This window comes from Rhinatrema bivittatum, chromosome 1 (assembly GCF_901001135.1).
Source record: "Rhinatrema bivittatum chromosome 1, aRhiBiv1.1, whole genome shotgun sequence".
NCBI classification, from domain to species: Eukaryota; Metazoa; Chordata; class Amphibia; order Gymnophiona; family Rhinatrematidae; genus Rhinatrema; species Rhinatrema bivittatum.
The window spans coordinates 163,304,058-163,326,323 of record NC_042615.1 but is presented as its reverse complement, the minus strand read 5'-3'; the positions used below and the strand labels follow the sequence as shown (position 1 = coordinate 163,326,323).

The 22,266-nt window shown below is 40.9% G+C and overlaps 1 protein-coding gene across 5 annotated transcripts in view; it reads left to right on the top strand.

Moving 5' to 3' along the window:
* Nucleotides 1–22,266, top strand: part of TBC1D1 (TBC1 domain family member 1) — a 480,914-nt gene that overhangs the window by 271,355 nt on the left and 187,293 nt on the right. For 2 of the 5 annotated variants that reach the window (XM_029589471.1, XM_029589478.1), the window contains 3 exons: nucleotides 14,042–14,200; nucleotides 14,918–15,028; nucleotides 15,455–15,594. In XM_029589471.1, the coding sequence (XP_029445331.1) occupies nucleotides 14,042–14,200; nucleotides 14,918–15,028; nucleotides 15,455–15,594 (410 nt within the window). The remainder of the gene's footprint in view (nucleotides 1–14,041; nucleotides 14,201–14,917; nucleotides 15,029–15,454; nucleotides 15,595–22,266) is intronic. The other 3 variants (XM_029589507.1, XM_029589498.1, XM_029589488.1) reach the window with 2 other exon arrangements.

Genomic DNA, 22,266 nt, shown 5'->3' with positions numbered 1-22,266 from the left:
ACATTAATTTGCAGTTGGTAAATGTCACATATGCAAAAGTGCTCCCTTTTTTTAAACTGTGACACTGAAGACTAGATTTTTAGTAATATTTATTTATTTTTATATACCGACATGCGATCTGAGATGTCACATCAGTTTACATTTAGTTACTGTAGGTATTTCCCTATCCCCAGAGGGCTTACAATCTAAGTTTTGTACCTGAGGCAATGGAGGGTAAAGTGACTTGCCCAAGGTCACAGCAGGACTTGAACCCTGGTCTCCTGGTTCGTAGCCCACTGCTCTAACCACTAGGCTATTCCTCCTCCCTTCCAGATCTATGGAACATTGCTTGTCAGTCAAAACCTTTCTTAGAATATCTTTGCATTGAAAAGATTATCATGGATTACATTCCAGAATTGGCTTCATGCATGTCCCAAAAATGTGAGGATAGTATACAGTGTTGGGATTATAAATTGGATGAAAGCCTTTAGATACATATTTAGGTGATTATGATTAATCACTGTCACACTGTGATGCACTGAAACCTTTGATCAACATACTTAATATCATTGTGCAAGAAGAGTAAGCTTATAGGATTGGTGTTGTGCTATACATTTCCTTATTGTGGAAAAAAGCTTTTTTCAGGGGAGGGAAGGAAGTGGTGTATTTTTTTTTTCTAATGAAACTCTGCAAAACACAACAAAAACAGTTGATGATTAATAAATAAGTATATTAAAATTCCTTTCTTTTTCATATTTAATGTGAAGAAAGGTGTGAAATGTAATTCTCCACTTTTTCCTACAATTCTGGGTCAGATTGAATTATAGTGTTGCAATGCTGGTCTTTGTCGGAAACCTGCGATACTTACATGTAAATAAACAGCAGAGAAGTTCTGTTACAAGAAGAGAGAACCAGACAAGTCATGTACAAAGGATCCCCGACAAGCGGCGTACACAGTGAAATCCTTTCAAAGAGGACAGAATAAAAAATAGTGGATTAATGATCCAGAAAGAAAAAGGTTTAGGGGCAAGATTAAGAGGCAGGAGAGGAGCAAAAAAGCAATAAACAGTATCTCTTGCGGAACATACATAGCATGGCTGATTTTCTACAGAAGGAGAAATTAACATCAAAGTTATGTATCTGGGCTGCTTTCTAGGTTGCTGCGGCTGCCCTTGAATTCCCACAAGTCCTATCAGGAATACCTGTAGGAATGAAGCAGTTTGGAGGAGACATTAAATACAAACCCTCACAGACTTGAGGAGCTCACAGTATACACCCTAGAACAGTAGTGTTCTCTGCTTAAGGGCTGCAAACGGATTAGGTTTTCGGGATATTCCTAATGAATATGCATCAGATATATTTGCCTTCAACTAAGGCGCGGCAATCATGTAAATCTTTCATTTATGCTTAATAGGGATATCCGGAAAACCCAACCCATTTGTGGCCCTCGAAGGCTGGAAATGAATACCACTGCCCTAGAAAGAAAGCAAAATTTGGGGGGTGTGGGGTGTGGAGGAGTAGACATGATAGAAACATGACATGGAAGGGAAGACCCAGAGGTCCTGTGGAATCCATGATAGTGCAATAGGTAGGGAAAATTGAACAGACTTGATGGGTAAGATTGTGTTACTAGGCATATATTATGAGTATGCATCTCACTAGTAGGCTTTGCACAGGGCTATTCAACCATCAGAGAAGATCCACTTTTCCCTTGGAAATACAATGGACCTCACATTCTGGAAAAGAAAATGTCTTTTTTTTCTCTCTCTGTTCACATGTACAATAATATATTTAATGCTATCCATCCTTTAATATTTCTTGGAGCATTAATTACATCTTTGCCTACTTTCTGAGCCTACCTTGGATGACATACTCCTTTAAGAACAAACTTGATTCTTGCAAGCTGAAATAATAGTATTCCATCAAATAGGTAAATTCTACTCAAAGAAACTCTCTTTGTAAGATACAAATTAGTTCATACTTATAGTGGCTTCTCTTAAAAAAAAATTATGAATTGTCTGTCAGACTCTGGTAAGTCAAAGCAATATGACTTGAAAGTCACAATTCTGCTTCTCATTTGGTGAGGCTAGTGCACATAGAGGAAGAGCGCTTTCAGATTTGTCACGAGTGAAATTTAACAAGTGGATAGCATCATGGTTAGTCACGGTGTCTCGAATAGAATGGAACAAATAAGAGAAGTTAATATTTTATGTGAATATTAGATTTTTTTGTCAAGTAATCCTCCTGATATTCTTGTCATGTAATGCTCCCGATGAAGCTATCTCAGGCGAAACAAGGATCCTTGTTGGATACTAGTGAGGGTCATCAATGATGGTAATGAAATTTTGTTTATAAATACATGCATGAATGATTTTGTAAATTGGATTGGAATTGATTTTTTTGAATACCTATAGGCTGGTTAAATAGGATTAAAAGGAAAGGGTATTTGTTTTTCGGTTTATAAGTGAGTTTTTTTGTTTGTAATCAGCAATTAAGTCATTTGATTAAATCTGTGCTTCCTGTTGGGAGATCGGCCCTGTTGGGAGATCGGCCGTGGACAGCTGCGACCGGGCTCCCCCTTCCTTACCCGAGGCGCTGGAGACTCTCTGCTGGCTCTCTCTTGCCACGCTGTCCCACGACGGGGCCTTCCCGCGGCATTCTCCCCACGAGGGAGATGCTGCCGAACTCTGACTCTGCCTCTTTTAGGCGTGTGCGCTCGCCGAAGCTGGGAATTTAAAGGAACCGCGGCAGGAAACCTTGGCCCGGCCTCCATCGTTATGTCATCAGCAAAGGCCTATATATAGGCCATTTTAAGCACTATCACCTTGCCTTAGCAACAGGTCGTACTCTGAGTAGCTAGTTGCTGTTTCCTCGTTCCTGCTCTGCTCTGCTCCTGCCTCCGTGTTCCAGTTCCTGCTCCACTTCTGCTTGACTCCTTGTTCCTGACTTCGGCTTGTCTTCTGGTATTCCTTGTCTGCTGCCCACCCTGATCCTTGGCTTGTCTCTGGTCTCCGCTAACCTGCTGCCTGCCCTGACTCCGGCCTGTCTCCTCGTCTTGCACCTTTTCTGCCCACCACAACCTCTGGACTGGCTCCATCCTCTCTGCTCTGCTGTCTGCCTCGACTCGGACCCCAAACTGGATTCCTCTTCGCCAGGAGACCTCCACCTAAGTCCTGCCGGCCCCGGCACCCAAAGGCTCAACCTGCGGTGAACGTGGGTTGGTAAAGGTGAAGGTCCTGTCAGATCTCCTGGTCCTGTTCCCTCAGTGGATCCTCTATAGAGGATCCCTCAGTGGAAGCTACGGCGTTCGTTTTATAACGCCAAGGCGTATGTTAATATGTTCTCTGTACACCGACGTGATATCTTGATAAACGGCGGTATATAAAACCCAATAAATAAATAAATAAAATAAATAAATACACTCTAGTCGGCTCAAGGGTCCACGTTTCACAACACTTCCTTTCTGCCTAGAGCAGTGTTTTTGAATATACTGAATTTTCACTCAATTTTTTTTTCATTCTTTGAGAGAGAGATTTTTATGAATTTTATATTTTTGAGTTTTAAGTTTGTTTATATTATAAATTAGTATTTTGAAATTTGATATAGTATTCTTATTTTTATTGATGCATATAGCTGTCCGAACTCCTTCACTGATGCAGCTCCCAATACTCAGAATGAGTCACATCCAGTGCTCAATGTATTCTTTCCCCTCTCACTAAGTCTGGGAATAAGAGAGAGGCTAGAAGGACTTTGAAGGAGGTATCTCTGAAGGGGAAAGATGAGGAAATGCCGTGTGCTGCCCAAAATACTGGTTCCAGCTATGTTTGTCTTGCATGCTGCTCTGGGTCTCATGCTATAGCTAAGAAGAAGAGAATGCTTGATTAAATATGTTCTCAGAAAGAAGCATCTATATGTTTTACAGCTGCTGCTGCTGGTGTCTCTTGTGCTATGAGGTGCTGAGGGCAGAGCCCAGGTGTTTGCCTGGATCTGAGTATTAGGAGTTGTGACTTTTCCGTGGCACCTCTAATCAGATCTAAAGGCACACCAATATGCCATGGTGCTTATTAATGTCTGCGATGGAATGGTATACAGTCTGATGATAATGACATTTAGATTCCTTTGGCATATTAGGGGGATTAAATGTATCCATGTAATACATGTTTATGTCATTGGATATAGTTTGTTTTGATTAGTTACTTTTGTAACATATAGTATTAGGGTAGTGTCTGGGACACTTAATATAGTTCTACTCTGTAGTAAGTCTAAACACTTTCTCACCCTGACGGAGGTGCTAATGAAACATCCATATAGGGCCAGTGCTTCCATTAGGCAAAGTAGGCAGTTGTCTAGAGCACCATAATTTTGCGGGTAGCAAAATCCCACCAGGATGAGCCCCAGAGGAGGAAAGCCAATACTGCCGAAGATCGGAGTGCTGTGCTGAAGCTGTTGTCACTAGGTAAGTTGGGGGTAGGACCATATGACTGAAGGTTTGCCTAGGGCACCAAATACTCTTAAACTGTCCCTGCATCCATGGATTTAAAAAAGTTTAATTTAAACATGGTTGTTCCATCATATGGCAGGTTTAAGTATTTATTTTTTTTCACCCCATCCATGGATTCAATAAAGTTTGATTTGAACATGATTGTCTAGGAGAAATAACCATGTATTTTCAATTGAATATATTTAAGAGGAACATATCATTTAAAGGTTGCCTTTGAATTTTGGGTCTGTCTGGGAATGATGGCCTTCTTTTATGTAAGCAGGTTGGTTTATATTCCAGTAAATTTAGCAGTATTGAGCAGACTGTTGATTGGGGGAATCAGGTGACTGATGCACAAGTTGCATCACAGGATGTAGGGATTAAACGTGAAGACTTGATTGCATCTTTTAGATTCAAAAGCATATGAGATTATGCAATTTATAAAATGTAATCTCATTAGTATTCGAGTGGGGGTTTAGATGATAGTAAATTCATTGAAATGGTAAATAATGGTGTAAGATTTGTGGATCCTTGTACTGTGACATGGTTGATACAGCCTAGTAGGTGGACCTACTAGTACCCATGCCAACAGCTGGTGAACACGCCTGATCTGGAACAAGACTGGAGCTTCACATATACCAGAAATTATTGGCTGGAGGGGTTCCCCAAACATTTTGGTTGATCAATGATGAGGGTCAATATTGAATTCCATGATTTGATTCGTAACCTGGGGATTTATTTTGATCCTTTACTGACTTATAAAAAGCAGTTAAGTTCTGTTCTCTCCTCTTCCTATTAGAAATTAAAATAACTTTTACATCGTAGACATTTAATAGAACAGTCCAATTTTTGTATAATAGTCTAAGCTTTTGTTCTCACCACCGTCCCATACTTGGGGACCCCAAAATCAAGGGTGCAAGCATTACAGCTCCTATAGAATTTAGCAGCTAGGTTGGTACTAAAGGCCCAGCATCGGGAGTATGCAACGCCTCTGCTCTGTCAGTTCCATTGGCTGCCTGTAGAGCAGAGGGTTAAAATTAGTTCAAGGAAATGCCCTGTCATTTTTAACCGATCGTTTTAAGGCCTATGTTCCTAAAAGATCATTACTTTCGGCTGACAGAAAACTCCTAGAGATGCCTTCAGCAAGAGCCATACATTTTCAAGATACCAGGCAATGAACATTGTCTATTGGAGGTGATATTCTCTGGAACAGCTTATCAGACGATGTTTGAGGAATATCTGACTCTAAGCTGTTTCAGAAGGCAGTAAAAACTGCTCCATTTGTTGAAGCAATCCAGCAAGTATAGTTTTTTAAAAATAATTTTTAATGTTTTTCTGATTGTGATTTGTTTTATGTTTACTTTATAATCCGCCTAGCATGATGTACTCAATGTAGGTGGAATATAAATATTTTAAATAAATAAACTGTTTGGGGAAAAACTGTAAGAGTGTGCTGGGCTGTGTACAGTTTTACTCGTGAATGTGTGCACATTTTTTGTGTGCAGACTTTACTCTCCATGCATAAAGTTTTGAGTGTATAAAATTTCCACATAAACTAGTGTAAAACTGTCCTGCATAAATTAGTACTCCTCTATCTAAATCCCATGTTAATGAAAGCATTAGTTATTAGGAGTGCGCAGACTCAATAATTTTTTTCAGTTTGTTTTTTTTCACATCAGGTTTTGGTTTCCTCATTTTTCAGTTTGTTTAATGTGTTCAGTTCAGGTTGTGTCCCAAACCAAAAAAAGTTAAACACACTAAATAAAAAAAAAAAAAAAAAAATGGAATGGGCCTCCCAAGGCCTTCTATCCCCACAAGTCCTTCAATAAAGATTCAGGTCCAAGCCTCTCTGACTCCCCTCCTGCCCCACAAAACTAGCGTCGGGGCCCAGGCCTACATGGCCGGGCTGAGTCGTGCCCAGTTAGGGCTTCTCTGGGCCCTTCTGATCCTCTGAAGAACTTGCTGGGGTTGAGGACTACCCCAGCCCCTACTTACTCCTTCCATTGGGGAGAATCGCCAAGAAAAGGGCAGGAGTGATATCCGTAGCTCCTGCCCCTACCAAGTCCATTATAACAAAAAAAATAAATGGCACCAGCCATGAGATGACAGGCACCATTTTTTAAAGAAATTAATGGAAGCAAGGGCTATGGGCATTGCTCCTGCCCCTTGCTTGATGATTTTCCTCCCCAACGATAGTAGTAAATGGGGCTAGGGTGGTTCCAGCAAGTTCTCCAGGTGGATCATAGGTTCCAAAGAGGTCCTGACTCAGCATGGCTCAGACCAGCTGGGTAGGTTCAGGCCCTGAAGATGATTTTGCAGGGCAGGAAGGGGTCAGAGGGGCCTGAGTCCCAGCTGAACTTGACTTAAGGCCCCAAGCTTTTGTTGAGGGGTAGAAAAGGGGGATGGTAGACTTTTTTAATACAAAAAACAAAAATCCCCCAAATTTTTGTGAGAGGCTCTTTTCAGTTTGGACTGAACCGGAAATTGTGAAAAACGAAAGCACATCTCTATTAACTGTTACTCCCTGATGTAGAAAAGTGCATAGGCTTGATGCATGTTTCCTGAATGCTTTACATTTATCTCCTGGTCAGAGCTGAATTAAAGTTACTCTGGGTTGAACTCAGAGTTTGTGATGCAGGAGTTTGTGTATAAAACACAAATTTGTATGCAAATCCATTTTTCTACGCATGAAGCATATTTCATATGCAGAAATGTGGATTAATTTAAAACTATTTTTCTGTCCTACCTTGACCAATAGTTCAGAGCGGATTATAGATTTTTAACATTGAACAATTATTTATCATGCCACATGTAGCAGACTCTAAAACAAGCAATTAAAACTGAGTACATCTTACCAGAGAAATAAAAAGCTTTAAGCTACTTTCTGAAATAAATGATGATCGGATGTGGAAAGATCATTTTAGACAGCTAGATCTCCAGAAGACTTTGTACCGTGAATAGATAGCTATGGATCATAACAGGTTCTAATGATTGAGTATGAATCAATATATTGCATATCATTTAAGTACAAAGATTGTATAAAGGCATGACACTATCACCATTTGTTCCCTGCATTCCTGAGACATTCTGGCAACAATGAGCTGATAGAGCTGGGATGGCCCCAAGGAACATCTGGTATCTTGGAGTTCTTGGAGGAAAAGTCCATTACCTGCTATTAATTAAGTTGACTTAGAAAATAGCAGCTGCTATTACTAGCAACAGTAACATGGAATAGACTTAGTTTTTGGGTACTTGCCAGGTTCTTATGGCCTGGATTGGCCACTGTTGGAAACAGGATGCTGGGCTTGATGGACCCTTGGTCTGACCCAGTATGGCATGTTCTTATGTTCTTATCTCTGAGGACATCAAAGACTAAGACATTTAGTATTTCTTATCACCTGTGAAGATCAAATGCTAAAGATTAGTAACCATACCATACCAATGAGCTGATAATAAGTTAAACAGTTGGTGGGTTTTTTTTTGTTTTTTTTTACCAAATGGGAGATCAAAGGACTGGTACTAAAATAAAATGCCTTTGAAACATCTAATTTGCAGTGGGATATATAAAGAATAGCATTTGCTTATTTTAGTTGGATGAGGTGAGAGGAACACAGAGCAAGTTGTTCTTCAGAGTCCCTGAGCTCGAATCCACCAGATTTCTTATGAACACTGGCTTATATATAGAGGAGGGTGTATAAGGGAGGTGTTCTGTTCTCTTGTTCTTTGTTAATATTCTATCTTTATTTCTGCCTGTCTCCTATTTATCTGCATTGATTTATGTAGAGTTTACTGTGATACTATGTTCAATATTGATATTACTTTGCTAATTTGTTATCTATATATTTACAACATTTAAACTAAGTTGTGCTGTACCAAATTGTGGTAGACTGTTCTATGACATAAAATAAATATACCCCCATAAGACCACCACGCTCATTGGTTAGCTCTCAGGATGCCACTAGAAAAGTATAATAATTTTTGTATTTATATTCCGCCTTTCATGTCACTTTAAAGTTGATTACATTCAGGTACTGTATATATTTCCCTATCCCCAGAGGGCTCACAGTTTGTATCTGAGGCAATGGAAAGTGATATAGCTTGCTCCTGTAAAGTTTTATAAGCATAAACGGCTGTGTAGATACTGACCTCCCCACCCCGCCCCCTAGGGACTGACAGTGTTCCAGAAATGACCACTTATTTTACCTTTACATGTGACCCGATTAGCCTAGGAATTCACACCTGTTTGATTCAGAAGAGAGAATTTTTATTATAAGTATTAGGTTACCAGATAAAACATTAATAACTTAGCAATCGTAAATGCACTTATGGTTATTAGCTTGTCAGTTATGAATATATTAGCAGAAGTGTAACACGGCCTTTTAGCTGGACCTGGCTATATATTATAGACCGTTCTGACTTACTAAACCCAGACATGACCCAGAAATCGAATCCCTGTCTCACTACTTTGAAGATTCTTGGTCTTTGAACTGTGAAAGTAGCTGGAGGTACCAAACACTCCCTGTCACTGTGAAGCAGGCTGTAAGTCTCTGCACCTGGATGAAAAAGGACTTCCCTAGTTCCTTGAGAAGAACCAGGCAAGTTCAACTCTGGCTATAAAGTAGCGCAGGGTTTGAGATGCTCTTCTCTTTTTTTTTTTTTTTTAATTTTATTATTTTCAGCAAATACAAGTAAGACAACAATTCCAGAAAAAATGAAAATAACATATCAAATATAAAGAACAAGAAAATAATCCAAGGAAAATCCTCAATTTGTATGCACATTTTCCAAATTAAGTAATATTGAGCAAAAGGAGGAGGACAGAATAAATGGGAGATAAAGGTCCTCTCATACAAGAAATAGGCTTTAACGTGATCAAGGCTTCACTACCTATATAATCTTCAAGCGTTCATATCTAGCTGTTATCTAAAGATAGTGGTTATATTCCTAGAATTAATAAATGATTTCAATTGTTCAGATATAAAGAAAACAACAGATTCATTCTGCGAATGAATAACACACTTACAAGGATATTGTAAACAAAAAGTAAACCCCAGAGATACTATTTGAGATTTTAAAAGAAGAAAATCCCGTCATCTCTCCTGAGTTGCACGTGCAAAGTCCGGGTAAATACGGACTTACTTGATTGTGAAAACGAGCTGATATATTCTTAAAATATCTCCTCATAACATCACTAACTTCTTGCTCAGACACAAAGGTAACTAGGAGAGTTGCACGGTCCTATATCTCTGGCAAGGAATTTTCCAAGAATTGGGTCAGATTTTCCAACGCCTCTGGATAGTTTTGGGGAGGCCCTTTACCAGAAACTGGCAGAACAATTTACTTATAGAAGGAATTTTCCCTTCTTCAAACTTAAGTATCTCAGAGGGAGCGTCTGAACTATCAGGGGAGGTCACCCTAAGTCCCCCCGGATCTTCACACACTGCTGGCCCCGATGACTGCCGGTTCTTCTCTCCCGTCCACGTCACAGGGCAATGACATCGCTGGAGAGTCTGTGGAAGGCCAGAGAGGAGGTTTGCTGACACAGTCCTTGTCTCTCCCTCATTCACCGGTGATTTTCGGTGTTGTTGCAGAGGATTTTGCTTCGGTTTCGACGCCGATCGAAAGCCTTGGAGAGTGTGGAGGAACTGAAGCTGCTTCGATGAGACAGGCATTGGGGGGGAGTCTCCCCTCTTGGAAGAGAGGGTGAGTTTTTCCAGGTACCAACAAAACCAGCGGTGATAAGGTCCCAAAGTGCATCCAGCGTTGTGGCTGGGTTCAGCTGCTCTTTAAGAGACCAAAGAACAAAGTTGGAAGATCTTAACATAAGATTAGATTCTTTGGAAACTAGAATTGATGGTCAGATTACTAACTTTAAAACCCAGTTAGAGATGGTTGAATCCTCTGCCTCTAAGCTTCAGAATTGTAATGTTTAGTTGATTAAGGATTTTACTAATGTTTCACGCAGAACAGAATATTTGGAAAATTGCATAAGGCATCTTAATTTACGTTTCTTACATTTTCCAAAAGTGCTGGGGGGAAGAGCCCTATTATACCTTAAAAAAATTATTTTTCTGAGATACTTTTTGAGATGCTCTTACAAGCAATGTTACAGGACACTGGATCTCATCTAACAGATTAATTGTAGGGCAAAGCGAGGTGTGATGACTCGGGTGGCTTCTTGATGGTGTGGATGGAATCTTCTTAGCTGAGCCCCATGCATTTTTTCCCTGCTGATTTTAAGAGTTAGGATATGCATATTCAGTGGTTTCATGCATATGAAAATAGGAACATCACTTAAGGAAAAACTGACCGCCTCGTGATCGGTGTCCGATGAAGTTTGTAGCAATTTAGCCTGTGGAAGAAATAACAATGATGAGCGTGTGCAGCGTTTTTAATAATTTGATGTTACATGCTTTTTGTTTATATGATTGTATTTGTTTTTAACTACGTACATCACTTTGAAAGATTTCATTGTGAGAGCTGGAAAGTGATTTGTAAATTGTATATAAATAAACAAGAATCAAATTCTGATTGATTCTTCCTTCTTCACTTCAACTGGTTGCCTCCCTCCGTCTCTTAAGGAGGGCTGCTATTCTGCCGTGTGGCAGAGAGATGACCAGAGAGATGACTTGACTTTAATATGGCTCCTCTTAGGATTGGAGGCTGTGTTGCCAGGTACTTCTGAGCTTTGCTGACGCCTCGGATCTGTCTCCCCTCACATATAGATATGCTGGCCTGCATGGTCTTAGATCCTCTTTGCTGAGAGAAAATTTTATTCTTTAAAAGAGGCCCAGGCAAACTGTGCCTTGCAAAGGAAATAAATCAGTTATGTATTGCAGTTTGTCAGAAATTCATCATCTTTGTATTTCACTGAAATACAGGCAGTGTCCAAATGAAGTAAGAATCCATTTTGCTGCATGGACAGTAGTGAAACTTAGGGTTTTTATTCCAGATCACAAGGAGTGTCGGGATTTTGAACCCTGGCTTCCCTGGTTCACAGCCTGCTGCACTAACCACTAGGCTGCTACTCCGTTCTGCATTCCATAGGACCACGCCTGTGACAGAAAATGCTTGTTGCCAAGTAGCTTCCAAATGAACATCCTTATGGAATGGGACTAATAACAAATTTTTATTAATCGTCTGCAAAACACTGGTGGGACTTTACAATTCTAAGGTGCTCTTCTCCCCCCCCCCCCCCCCCCCCTGCTCCAGGGCATTGTAAACTAGCATTACCAACTTAAAATGAACCCTTTGAACAAAAAGTAACCAATGTCATTTGCAAGTTGAAGGGTAGTGTGATCCCTACATGGCCTTCCAGTGATTCATCTGGCAGCGGCCACATTTTGTAGCATTTGGAGAGCCCATGAACAATTTTTTTTGGCAGCCCAAGTTGTAATACATTTTAATAATCCATTGCACTGAGTGCAATGGATGGAACAACTGTCTGAAAATCGGTGGCAGAAAGAACATGTTTATGCACATAAATCAAATTTTATGCTAAACATGTCTTTTCAGGTTTATGTGCTTTTTAAAACTGCAGCTGCATTAGCTTCATGCACCAAGAGTTGAAAATGTTTTTAGAGCATGTGTTAAACTGCTCTGATTTTAAGCACACGAGTTTTAACGTGACTTATTGCATTGAGCCCAGAGAAAGAAGAGAGAGACATTGCTTTCTCATTCTGGTTTTACATGTGGCTGTGCACATGGTCCTTCAGAGTGCTTTCTATGCAAGTGACAAAGAAGGTAACCTACCTGCCCAGGAGGAGGAAGGAGCTGGTCAGCTGGGACTATAAGATCTTCAAAGTCATGGTGTGTCCTAGTTTGGTGCACTAGGTAGTCTAATAAATTTGCTAATGCTGTTCTTTTTTTTTTTTTTAAAGACTCATTCAAATCAGAAATGTTGCATGCTGACAGAAAAGAGGGTTTGAATAAAATGTGGAAGTTGCTTCTGTGGTTTCTTTCATAGAAACTAATGCATTTCATGGACTTGGGGAGTGTGGTGGTGGGGATAATGGAAGATCCAGGATGTTCAAATTAAATCAAAGCATGATTATTCTGGCCTGCATTGGCTTTGGCAGCCTGAGATCCTCTTCCATGCTAAGTTGGCAGCTCCTGGCATAGTTTGTTCTGAGTTTTCATATACCTTGAAATCTCAGTGCTGGAACAAAATTCATAAAATAGTCTGAGCTGGGAAAGTGCGTGTGTGAGGTGGGGGAGGGAAGCGGTGGGCGCATGGTGCTCTCCTCGACTAGAGCCTGTTTTGTTCTCCATGCACACAGATGTGATACGGAGCTATATCTGTCACTTTGTAAAAGCGTTTCTAAAAATAAAAATTTCGTGCAATAAACATTCACTTCTGCAGAATGACGTGGTTCTCCATTTTACTTGTGTAAAACAGCAGTGCTGGCAGGCAAATGGTAAACCTGTAAGCGTGCCAGCTCCTTTTTCGGTGCCAAGCCTATTACTGAAAGAAAAACATGCCTGAATGAAGGCCTGGCACAGAGAAGCAAACCAGATGCCTGTTCTGCTCACTTCCAAAACTTTGCTTTTCTTTCTCTTCTCTTAGTTGAACTAGAGGTGGGACATACTTTGCCAGTGGGAGCTGGAAGTTACACTCCAGCCTATGCTGGGATCCTTTACAAGTTGTGAAACCAGCATAAGTTATTGCAAGATGTCATACATGATCTTTTGAAACCACATAGGTCCCCTTTTCAGATGGCATGCCCGCTTGTAAAAGTTGTTCTAAAATATTTCTTCTGACCAGCCTTTCATATATTTATGTATATCTCTGCATTATATTTATTGTGAAGATGCCATGCCATTAGAGCTGAACTGGGTTTTTTATTGTATGATCTTTTATGATCACCTTTCAGTGAAGAATATGAAACCATACTGATACTCTAAGATGTAAAATATTAAAAGAAGAGATGCAGAAGAAAATGTTCATTTATTGATAAATCTGCAAGATATTATGTATCATGTTTTCATTATAATTTGTGTCCTATGGGGCTTTTGCAAGTTGTTCCTCTCTTATAATAGATTTCAAAGTCTCAGTATATATATATTTTTTTCTATAAAAGTCATTTCTGTTAAAAGAAATACTTTTGTCTTTATTATTTTTCTTTATCACCCTATATTTTCAAAACCCCTCTCCCTGGTTGGTATGTCTGGGCGGTGCTGGAGTGGTGCCTCCTCCAAGGCGGAGCCTCAGTACTGCTCTTTTGACAGCAGTCGTCACCTTAGTAATGACAGCCATCTTCCTTCCCTCCACCTTGGTGCAGCCAGGCCCAACCAGATCACCTGCACCTCAGTAATGCAACAATTCTGCTTGGGTAATGGGGCCAACTCAAAGCTACTGCTTTTCAAATGTTGAAGGATTTCCTTCCATATACAATAATATTCAATGGCTACTTAAAAATGAGGGAAACTGAGGGATTTTTTAATCTTTTGTTTCTCTCCTGCTGTTTTATGTTTGCTTCATTCCTTTTCCCTCTTGCTCTTCCTTTTGCTTTCCCCCTCCTTTTTCTCTGTTGCGTTCTCTCTCTCTCGTCCTCCCTCACTCCTTGGAATGTTTATGTTTAGCTTGAGCCTACCTACAAGCGAGTCTAAGAGCTGCTCTGCTCAGCCAGTGACTCCACCTCCTCCAGCTCGTCTTGTAACATCAGCCTCCTCTCCAAACTTTTTTAAAAAATTAAAGCCTAATTCAAGTGGAGAACAAAGTGGGCATGTTTTGCAAAAGAGGTGAGACAAGGCATGTTTGTTTTGATTTTACAGTGTTGCATGTTTCTGATTCTGTAGATGTCATGAAATAGAAACTGAAATGTTCTCATTACTGCAGGCAAAAGAAGATTCTGCTTGTGTGTGGTTTAACCATTCTGGAAGCACTGTTTCACATTGTCTCGTGTTGTGGAGTGAAATGCTCCATTTAAAACCTTTCTGAGCCACTGAAAGAAACGAGCATATTTAGTTGAAAGTTATTCTTGTTTGCTTTAAATGTGTGAGTGTTTTTCGCTTGCTAATAAAGCGAGAGACTGGATGGAAGTTAAATCCTGTCTGGTCCTCCTGGCTTTGTGAACTAGAAGTAAGGCTGTCTTGTTGCCATGCCTTCTCCTATAGGATTGAAAAATTGGGAGATGCATGATCCAGAATGTCATAAAACCCATGAGAAACTATTATACTGCAAGACATTTATTCATTTACAGGATGACAGCTTAAAACTGCAAGCATTTTAGTTAGAAGCAGAACAATAACTAGGTATTTTTCTCTAATTCTTAGTTCATATGTTTTGTTTTGTTTTGTTTTTTCATTTATGTGGATAAGAAAATGTCTTCTCTTGGAAGAGCTCCACGGTAGTGTGACTTGTTGGCTTGTGTATTTTGAAGCTTTCTGTATATTTACTTTTGCTTTGCTTGCTGACTTGATCACCACCTTATTCTGAACTCTGAACTCTACTCTCAGCATGTCTTACCGAAGTGCTCTACGCAAGAGGCTTCATTCTTCCTCCTCTGTGCCAAACTTTCTCAAATTTCTGGCTCCTGTAGCTGAAAATAACTCTGACAACAAAAAAAGGTAGGGTTCAGATTGAACCTCATTATTTCATTCATTTCTGTGCATCTTACGTTTAGTGTGCCAAATTACTGTTGCTGTTCTGATTTCTGGCGTGTGATCAGATGAGAAGGTATATTTAATTTCTATTGTAGGAATGCACTTTTGCTCTGTAGAGTGGTTTCCTTAGGAGTATATCAAAACTATTGATGAACTGTCATTTTTCTGTCATTGTAATGCTATAACAGATTTTATCTGTCCGAATGAAAATATCTATGCTAAGCTCCCAAGATGTAGTGTATGAAATGCAGGATACTTGTTTATTTACCCAACTTAAAACTGTTTCTGTTATGTTCACAGGTATAGTGTTAGTAATGGAATTGAGTGTTCAGCAAATTACTTGGTAGCTTTACCTTATTCTTAAACAGTTATAACCATTTCTAATTGTAGTGACTATGAGTCTAAAGAGATCCCTGGGAATGTTGCCTGTGACAGCCCTATAAGGACCCGAAGACATTCGTGGAGGCAACAGATATTCCTGAGGGTGGCGACTCCACAGAAAGGATGCGATTCTACCATCAGATATGAAGGTTAGAAGCCCAGTTATTTAAACATGATGTTAAGATATCAGTGCTGTTCTTGGAATAGTGTTTTTTCCCACATAAGAGGCAGACCAAGGGATATATCACATGCAGATGTTGGATGAAAAGTTTTCCCAAAACCTGGACTGACTATTTTTAGCCACAGCTTCCATCACAGACTCTTCCAACATAATAGATACCTACTGTGGTTTATGCATCAGAATGGCCTCAATTGGTTAGTCTTATTGATTAATTTATGCTTATCTGGCCAATAAACCATATGAATGATCATTCACACCACTTTGTCCACAGTTACATAAGTCATGTTTAAAATCTTTTTGGCCTTGGTAGGGCAATAGATGTAACAGCACATACTGGTTAATATTTAACAATGGAGAATATCATGACCTGAAAAAATATTTGGAGTATTCAGGGTGATCCACAATTTATACCATTATATACATTCCACTCCACCTACAGATAGACCTACAAAAATGTATATGTTCAAATACATAGACATTTCTTTGTATTCATCTCCAGTAGGCATCAGACCCAACTATATTAATTACTCCTGGGGGATTTCTGCGCTACTGCAGAGCGCAGAATTTGCACAGAATCTCTCCCCCCCCCCCCCCCCCCCCCCCGTGCAGAATTGCCAAATTCTGCGCAGAAAGTAGCAGAGGAGACCCCGGCATGCCACAAACGGATAGCGCGAAGACTAAGGCCCGCATGTGCAGCGGGACGTGCTCCGCTCGTGGTGAAAATGGCAGGCCCCCGTGTGCTGCGAATGGTGTGCTCCGCTCACGGCGAAGATGGAAGGCCCCGGTGAGAGAGAATGTGTATGTGAGAGGAGAGGGGAGGGTGAGAGAGCGGGGGGTGGGGGGATGTTTGAATGTGAGTTTCAGAGAGAGCAAGCCTATATGAGGAGATTGTGAAGGAGTGTGTATGTGTGTGAGAGATTGGGAGCTCATGTGTATGAAAAAGGGATCGTGTGTATATGAGGGTGCTAGCCTGTGTGAAGATTTTGTGTATGTGTGAGACACAGCCTGTGTGAAGGGGTGCGTGAGAGAGAGAGATAGGTAGCCTGTATGAGGATGTATGCGTGAGAGAGAAAGGGAGCTTGTGTGGGTGTGTATGTAAGAGAGAGGGCCCTCTTTGAGGGGATGTGTGTGTGTGCGAGAGAGTGAGGGAGCCTGTATGAGGGAATGTGTATATGTATTAGAGAGAGGAAGCGTGAGAGGGGGAGGGACAGAGGGGAGCCTGTGTGAGGGGCAGTACTGAGAACAGGGTTAAAATCTGGGACTGGCGATAGAGTGGAAGGGATTGAGCCTAGAGGTAGAGGGGAGAGATACTGACAGGTGGAGGAGTTGGGGCCTGAGAGGGCAAAGTGGCCAGGGGAGTAGGGAGAGTGAGTAGAAGGGACACTCTTACAGTGAATTTCTAGGGATATTCTGCTCAAAATATTTAAAGTTCTGCATCTTTAAGTAATAACCTTTTTTCTGTTTTAATTTAAAATGTAATTACTTAGACTGTCAAGTAAATTGTTATTTTGACCAATATAAAGTTTGCAGAATTTTAAGTTTTTTGTGCAGAATTCCCCCAGGAGTAATTAATTGTTGTTTGGGGCTGTCATTAATGCAGGTACTGTAAGCTAACCCTACCAGCCTTATGGGCCCCCCATTCTTGTCCCCACCTCTACTTTCTCAAAAATAAAGGTACTTGGAGGCAGGCATAATTAGAAAACAATGATAGCAGCTTGTATTAATATTTCTTAAGCATAACTATTATGAGTGGAAGAGTAGCCTACTGGTTAGAGCAATGGGCTACGAACCAGGAGACCAGGGTTTGAGTCCTGCTGTCGCTCCTTGTGACCTTGGGCAAGTCATTTTACCCTCCATTGCCTCAGGTACAAACTTTGATTGTAAGCCCTCTGGGGATAGGGAAATACCTGCAGTACCTGAATGTAATCCACTTTGAAGCACTGAAAAAAGTGTGAAAAGAGGAATATAAATCTAAATAAATAAATACTAGTACTTTTAGATTTGGCAAAAGACAATACTTAAACATCGTACCATCCATGATATTGATTCCTTATTAAACAAGCTTGGGTTTTGTAGACCTGCCAGACTGACCCATTCTACACAAGGAATGCATAGCACGCAAAGACTTTTACTTTACTGTACTCGCAGCCTGACAGACTCAGTTGTGTGCTTGCTTGCACTGCTACTAGGAGTTCTCACACCACTGATTTTGCCATGCTGACAGCCCTTTACTCATTGACAAGGCTGACTCAAGCATAGGTAGGTAGTATTGGGATGAAGAGTAGCTGTCGAAGCTAGGGTGTCTGCTTTTCTAGCCAAGAACTATCTCCTTGCATATCCTAGCTACCTTATTGCAGTGTCCTAGCTACCTTATTGCAATGTCATGATAGTAATACGCTCTCTGTCATTGCTTTCTGAAAAGTGTTTAACAAAATGTCCATGGCAATATCGAATAAATGCTGTCTGTAGACCTCCACACAATCCTGGATTATCCATTCAAGTTTTGCCACTAAATCCTCCATAAGAATGACACATTTCGAGATTTCCCAAGTTGCTCTTTCGCATTGACTCCAAATCTTTCAGGGTTCTATCACTTCTCCACACTCTTCTCTGTCTTCACTGTAGGAAATAAAAAAAACAAACGACTTGTCATGTCATCTTTGAGCCACAATATAAGCTCAGCGTCTTTGCAGGGTCAAGATGAGGCAAGGTGAAATGCGAGTGCTGTTCTTTTCTCTTGAATCAAACTTGTCACTTTGTCTCGCATTTCCTGGACTTCTATCCATTAAATCCTGACTCCAGCTGGTACTAATCCTAGGGATTCATGCTGCCACCTCATGCACTTGCCTTTAAGCCTAAAATACAAATGAGCACTCTATATCCATCCTACCCTTTGTTGGTCTTGAGGAGTAACAAAATATCATGCATTTCAACTACTACTTAACTTTTCCTCAACCTCCTTTTCCCTTCCCTTTGTCACCCCCTTAGATGGAATGTCTACTTCCCCACATCATTTTCTGTCTAACTTAACTCTTGAATCTATCTGAACCCTGCCTCCTATTCCTTTTTAGCCTGCATGCACACACCCTTACGAACGTAGTGAATGTGGCTGCACCATCAACACACAATCTCCTGTTGGCTAAATCTTGTTCTCATATATCTAAGGCTACAAAACTGGAAAAAGTAAAAAAAAAAAAAAAAAATGCAATGCTTTTAGTGAACTACTGGCCTTGACTATTGTAAGGTGGCTTATTTGGTCTTCCTGGCTACAGTCCTGCATGCTTTATGGGTAATCCATAATTTAGCTGCAGTATACTTGCCGGGTCCTCGTGATCACATTTCACCTATTTTGTCATCTTTACATTGGTTGCCTATTAAATCTCGCATGTTATTCAAGGTAGGACAACCGCATATAATTACATAAACTACATTGCTCGTAGTACAATCAGTCAAACAAGTGTGGCTCACTTTTCGTCCAGTATTAGGATCAACCCAAAAGTCTCCTTCAATAGTATTATCACACAGGGCCGCCATCAGGGCAGTATTCTTGGGCCTGCAGTATGGGGCCCCAGGATCTACTGCCACATATGGGGGCCCGCTGTAGCGGGCCCTCAGCAGCACATCCTGTTTTATGCGCACAGAACTCCTTGCTGTATCCGGAGCAAAGCGTGCACATGGCTGCAGGTAAAAAAAAAACAAACTGCTCTGCTGAGATCGTAAACCCTGCCATAACTCACTATACCTACAGCTCGGATGGTGCTGTCGATTGCGGGTAAGACTGAAAAGCAGCCTCGGAAAGGTGGAATTTTGCACAGCACGTGAGTAAGTCTAGGGAGGGAGCCTATTCCAGCCTAAGGTGCAGGAAGCTCAAAGTTGGGAACTGGGTGGTGGTTGGGGTGGGGAGGAATATGGGGAGACCCTGGGCTGAAAATCCGCCTCTTAAAACATTTTCTTTCCCTGCCCCCCCCCCCCCCCCCATGACAGCTAGGAGAGTTACTCCGTATTCAAAAGTTATCCGGCTAGGGAAGTTAATCGGATAAATCCCCCCCTCCCAAATAACTTTAGCCCTGCTCATGTAGCCAGGTGGACTGGACTATGGCCGCCTAGCAGGCCCTCCCTGGGCATTGGTAGCACGGCCGCTGCATGCTCACTCGCCGCTTTCACTCCTGCCCTGCTGTGGCCCACGTTGTTTCCGGGTTCAGGATTTCCTCAGGAAGGAAGTTGGGTTTTCAAAGAGAAGGGACCCAGCGATGGCCACGCCCGTGCTCCGGGTAAAGCTTTGCCCTCCTCCTCCCCTCGTGATGTCAGCGATCCGGGGCCCCGGGACAGGAAGAGGAGCTGCGGTGGGTTGGAGAGAGACACAGAAGAGGTTTTTTTTTTATTCTTTCTTTTCGCTTTGAATTTGCAGATAAAACAGCTGCAAACATTGTTGCATATACTTTATCCACTGAATGCTTGTGGCCCAGACATTTTGGCTGTATGGGGCCTCAAAATTCCTGATGGCGGCCCTGTTATCACATACAGTGCATGATCCACATTTGTGATGTCCCCCTTCCCCAGGATTACTAGCTTTACTCATCATGCTGGCTCTCACCACCTTGTCACGAATATTTGGGCCACTTGGGACAGGTGGTTTGTTCATAATTTAAAAACAAGAACGAGGGTAACCTGGATGGTACTCTTGAAAGTTTATGAAACAAACACTTCCCTCTTAAATAAATTTTTTTGTATTAAGGAATTTTTGTCTTAAAGAAAAATTAGTGAATTGTTTACTTGGATTTTGGGATCTATAATGGAAAAGTATACATAAAAAAAAAACAAATGAAAAAATTGTGAATGTGGGTTTTTCAATGGGCCTTTGTTAAATTTACCTACATTAGTGAATCTTGGGGTTGGCACCTTAAAGTCATGGCAGGCAAAATGCAACATATATTTGAAACAGTGTAAACAGTAAAGGCATTCTTAAAGGGCTCGATTTTGACTGCAGGCTGACAATGGGGGAACTGTTGGAAGTGGGAGGCCATTTTGTGAATTGAGGGAGAAAAGAGAAGCACTACAGAAAGACTGACCTCAAGATATGATTTAGGAAAGAAATTACTTACTATTTTTTTAGTGTTTGGACTTTTTTTTTTCCTGGATCTGGATATGTTTTTTTTCTTACTAATGAAGGAGAAGTCCATTAATCACTATTAATCAAATTTACTTGCAATTAATAGCAGTGGCTATTCCCTATCAGTAGCAATGGATCTTAGTGTTTGGGTAATTGCCAGGTTCTTGTGGCCTGGTTTGGCCTCTGTTGGAAACAGGATGCCGGGATTGATGGACCCTTGGTCTGACCCAGCATGGCAATTTATGTTCTTATGCTGTTGGAGGTGGAGCATGCTGAGGGAGCCCCGCATTTTTGCATTTCTCTGTTAAGTGCTAATAACTTAAATTGCAGGCACATGTTCGTTTTCAAAAATTTTTTGAATATACAAGGGTATTTTTCTGTGATGCAAATGTACCGCAGTATTGGGTGGAACGAAGAGCTGGGTTTAGAAAGTATATTTCACTACATAGAGTCCTACATAAGAAACAAAAAATTGCCATACTGGGTCAGACCAAGGGTCCATCAAGCCCAGCATCCTGTTTCCAACAGTGGCAAAACCAGGCTACAAGTACCTGGCAAGTACCCAAACACTATATAGAGATCCCATGCTACTGATGCCAGTAGTAGCAGAGGCTAATCCCTAAATCAACTTGATTAATAGCAGTTAATGGACTTCTCCTCCAAGAAATTATCCAAACCTTTTTTAAACCCAGTCACACAACTGTACTAACCACATCCTCTGGCAACAAATTCCAGAGCTTAATTATATGTTGAGTGAAAAGTAATTTTCTCCAATTAGTTTTAAATGTGCTACTTGCCCCCTAGTCCTTCTGTTACCTGAAAGAGTAAATAACCTATTAACATCTACCCATTCTAGACCTCTCATGATTTTAAAGACCTCTATCCATATCCCCCCTCAGCCGTTTCTTGTCCAAGTTGAACAGCCCTAACCTCTTTAGCCTTTCCTCATAGGGGAGCTGTTCCATTCCCTTTATCATTTTGGTCACCCTTTCTGTACCTTCTCCAGTGCAACTATATCTTCTTTTTTAGATGCGGTGACCAGAATTGTACACAGTACTCAAGGTGTGGTCTCACCGTGGAGCGATAGAGGCATTATGACATTTTCCGTTTTATTCACCATTCCCTTCCTAATAATTCCTAGTATTCTGTTTGCTTTTTTGACTGCCGCAGCACACTGAGCCGATGATTTCAATGTAACATCCACTATGATGCTTAGATCTTTTTCCTGGGTGGTAACTCCTAATATGGAACCTAACATTGTGTAATTACAGCATGGATTATTTTTCCCTATATGCAACACCTTGCACTTGTCCACGTTAAATTTCATCTGCCATTTGGCTGCCAATCTTCCAGTCTTGCAAGGTCTTCCTGCAATTTATCTCAATTTGCTTGTGATTTAACTACTCTGAATAATTTTGTATCATCAGCAAAAGTGATAACCTCACTCATCATATTCCTTTCCAGATCATTTATAAATGTATTAAAAAGCACAAGTCCAAGTACAGATCCCTGAGGCACTTCACTGTTTAC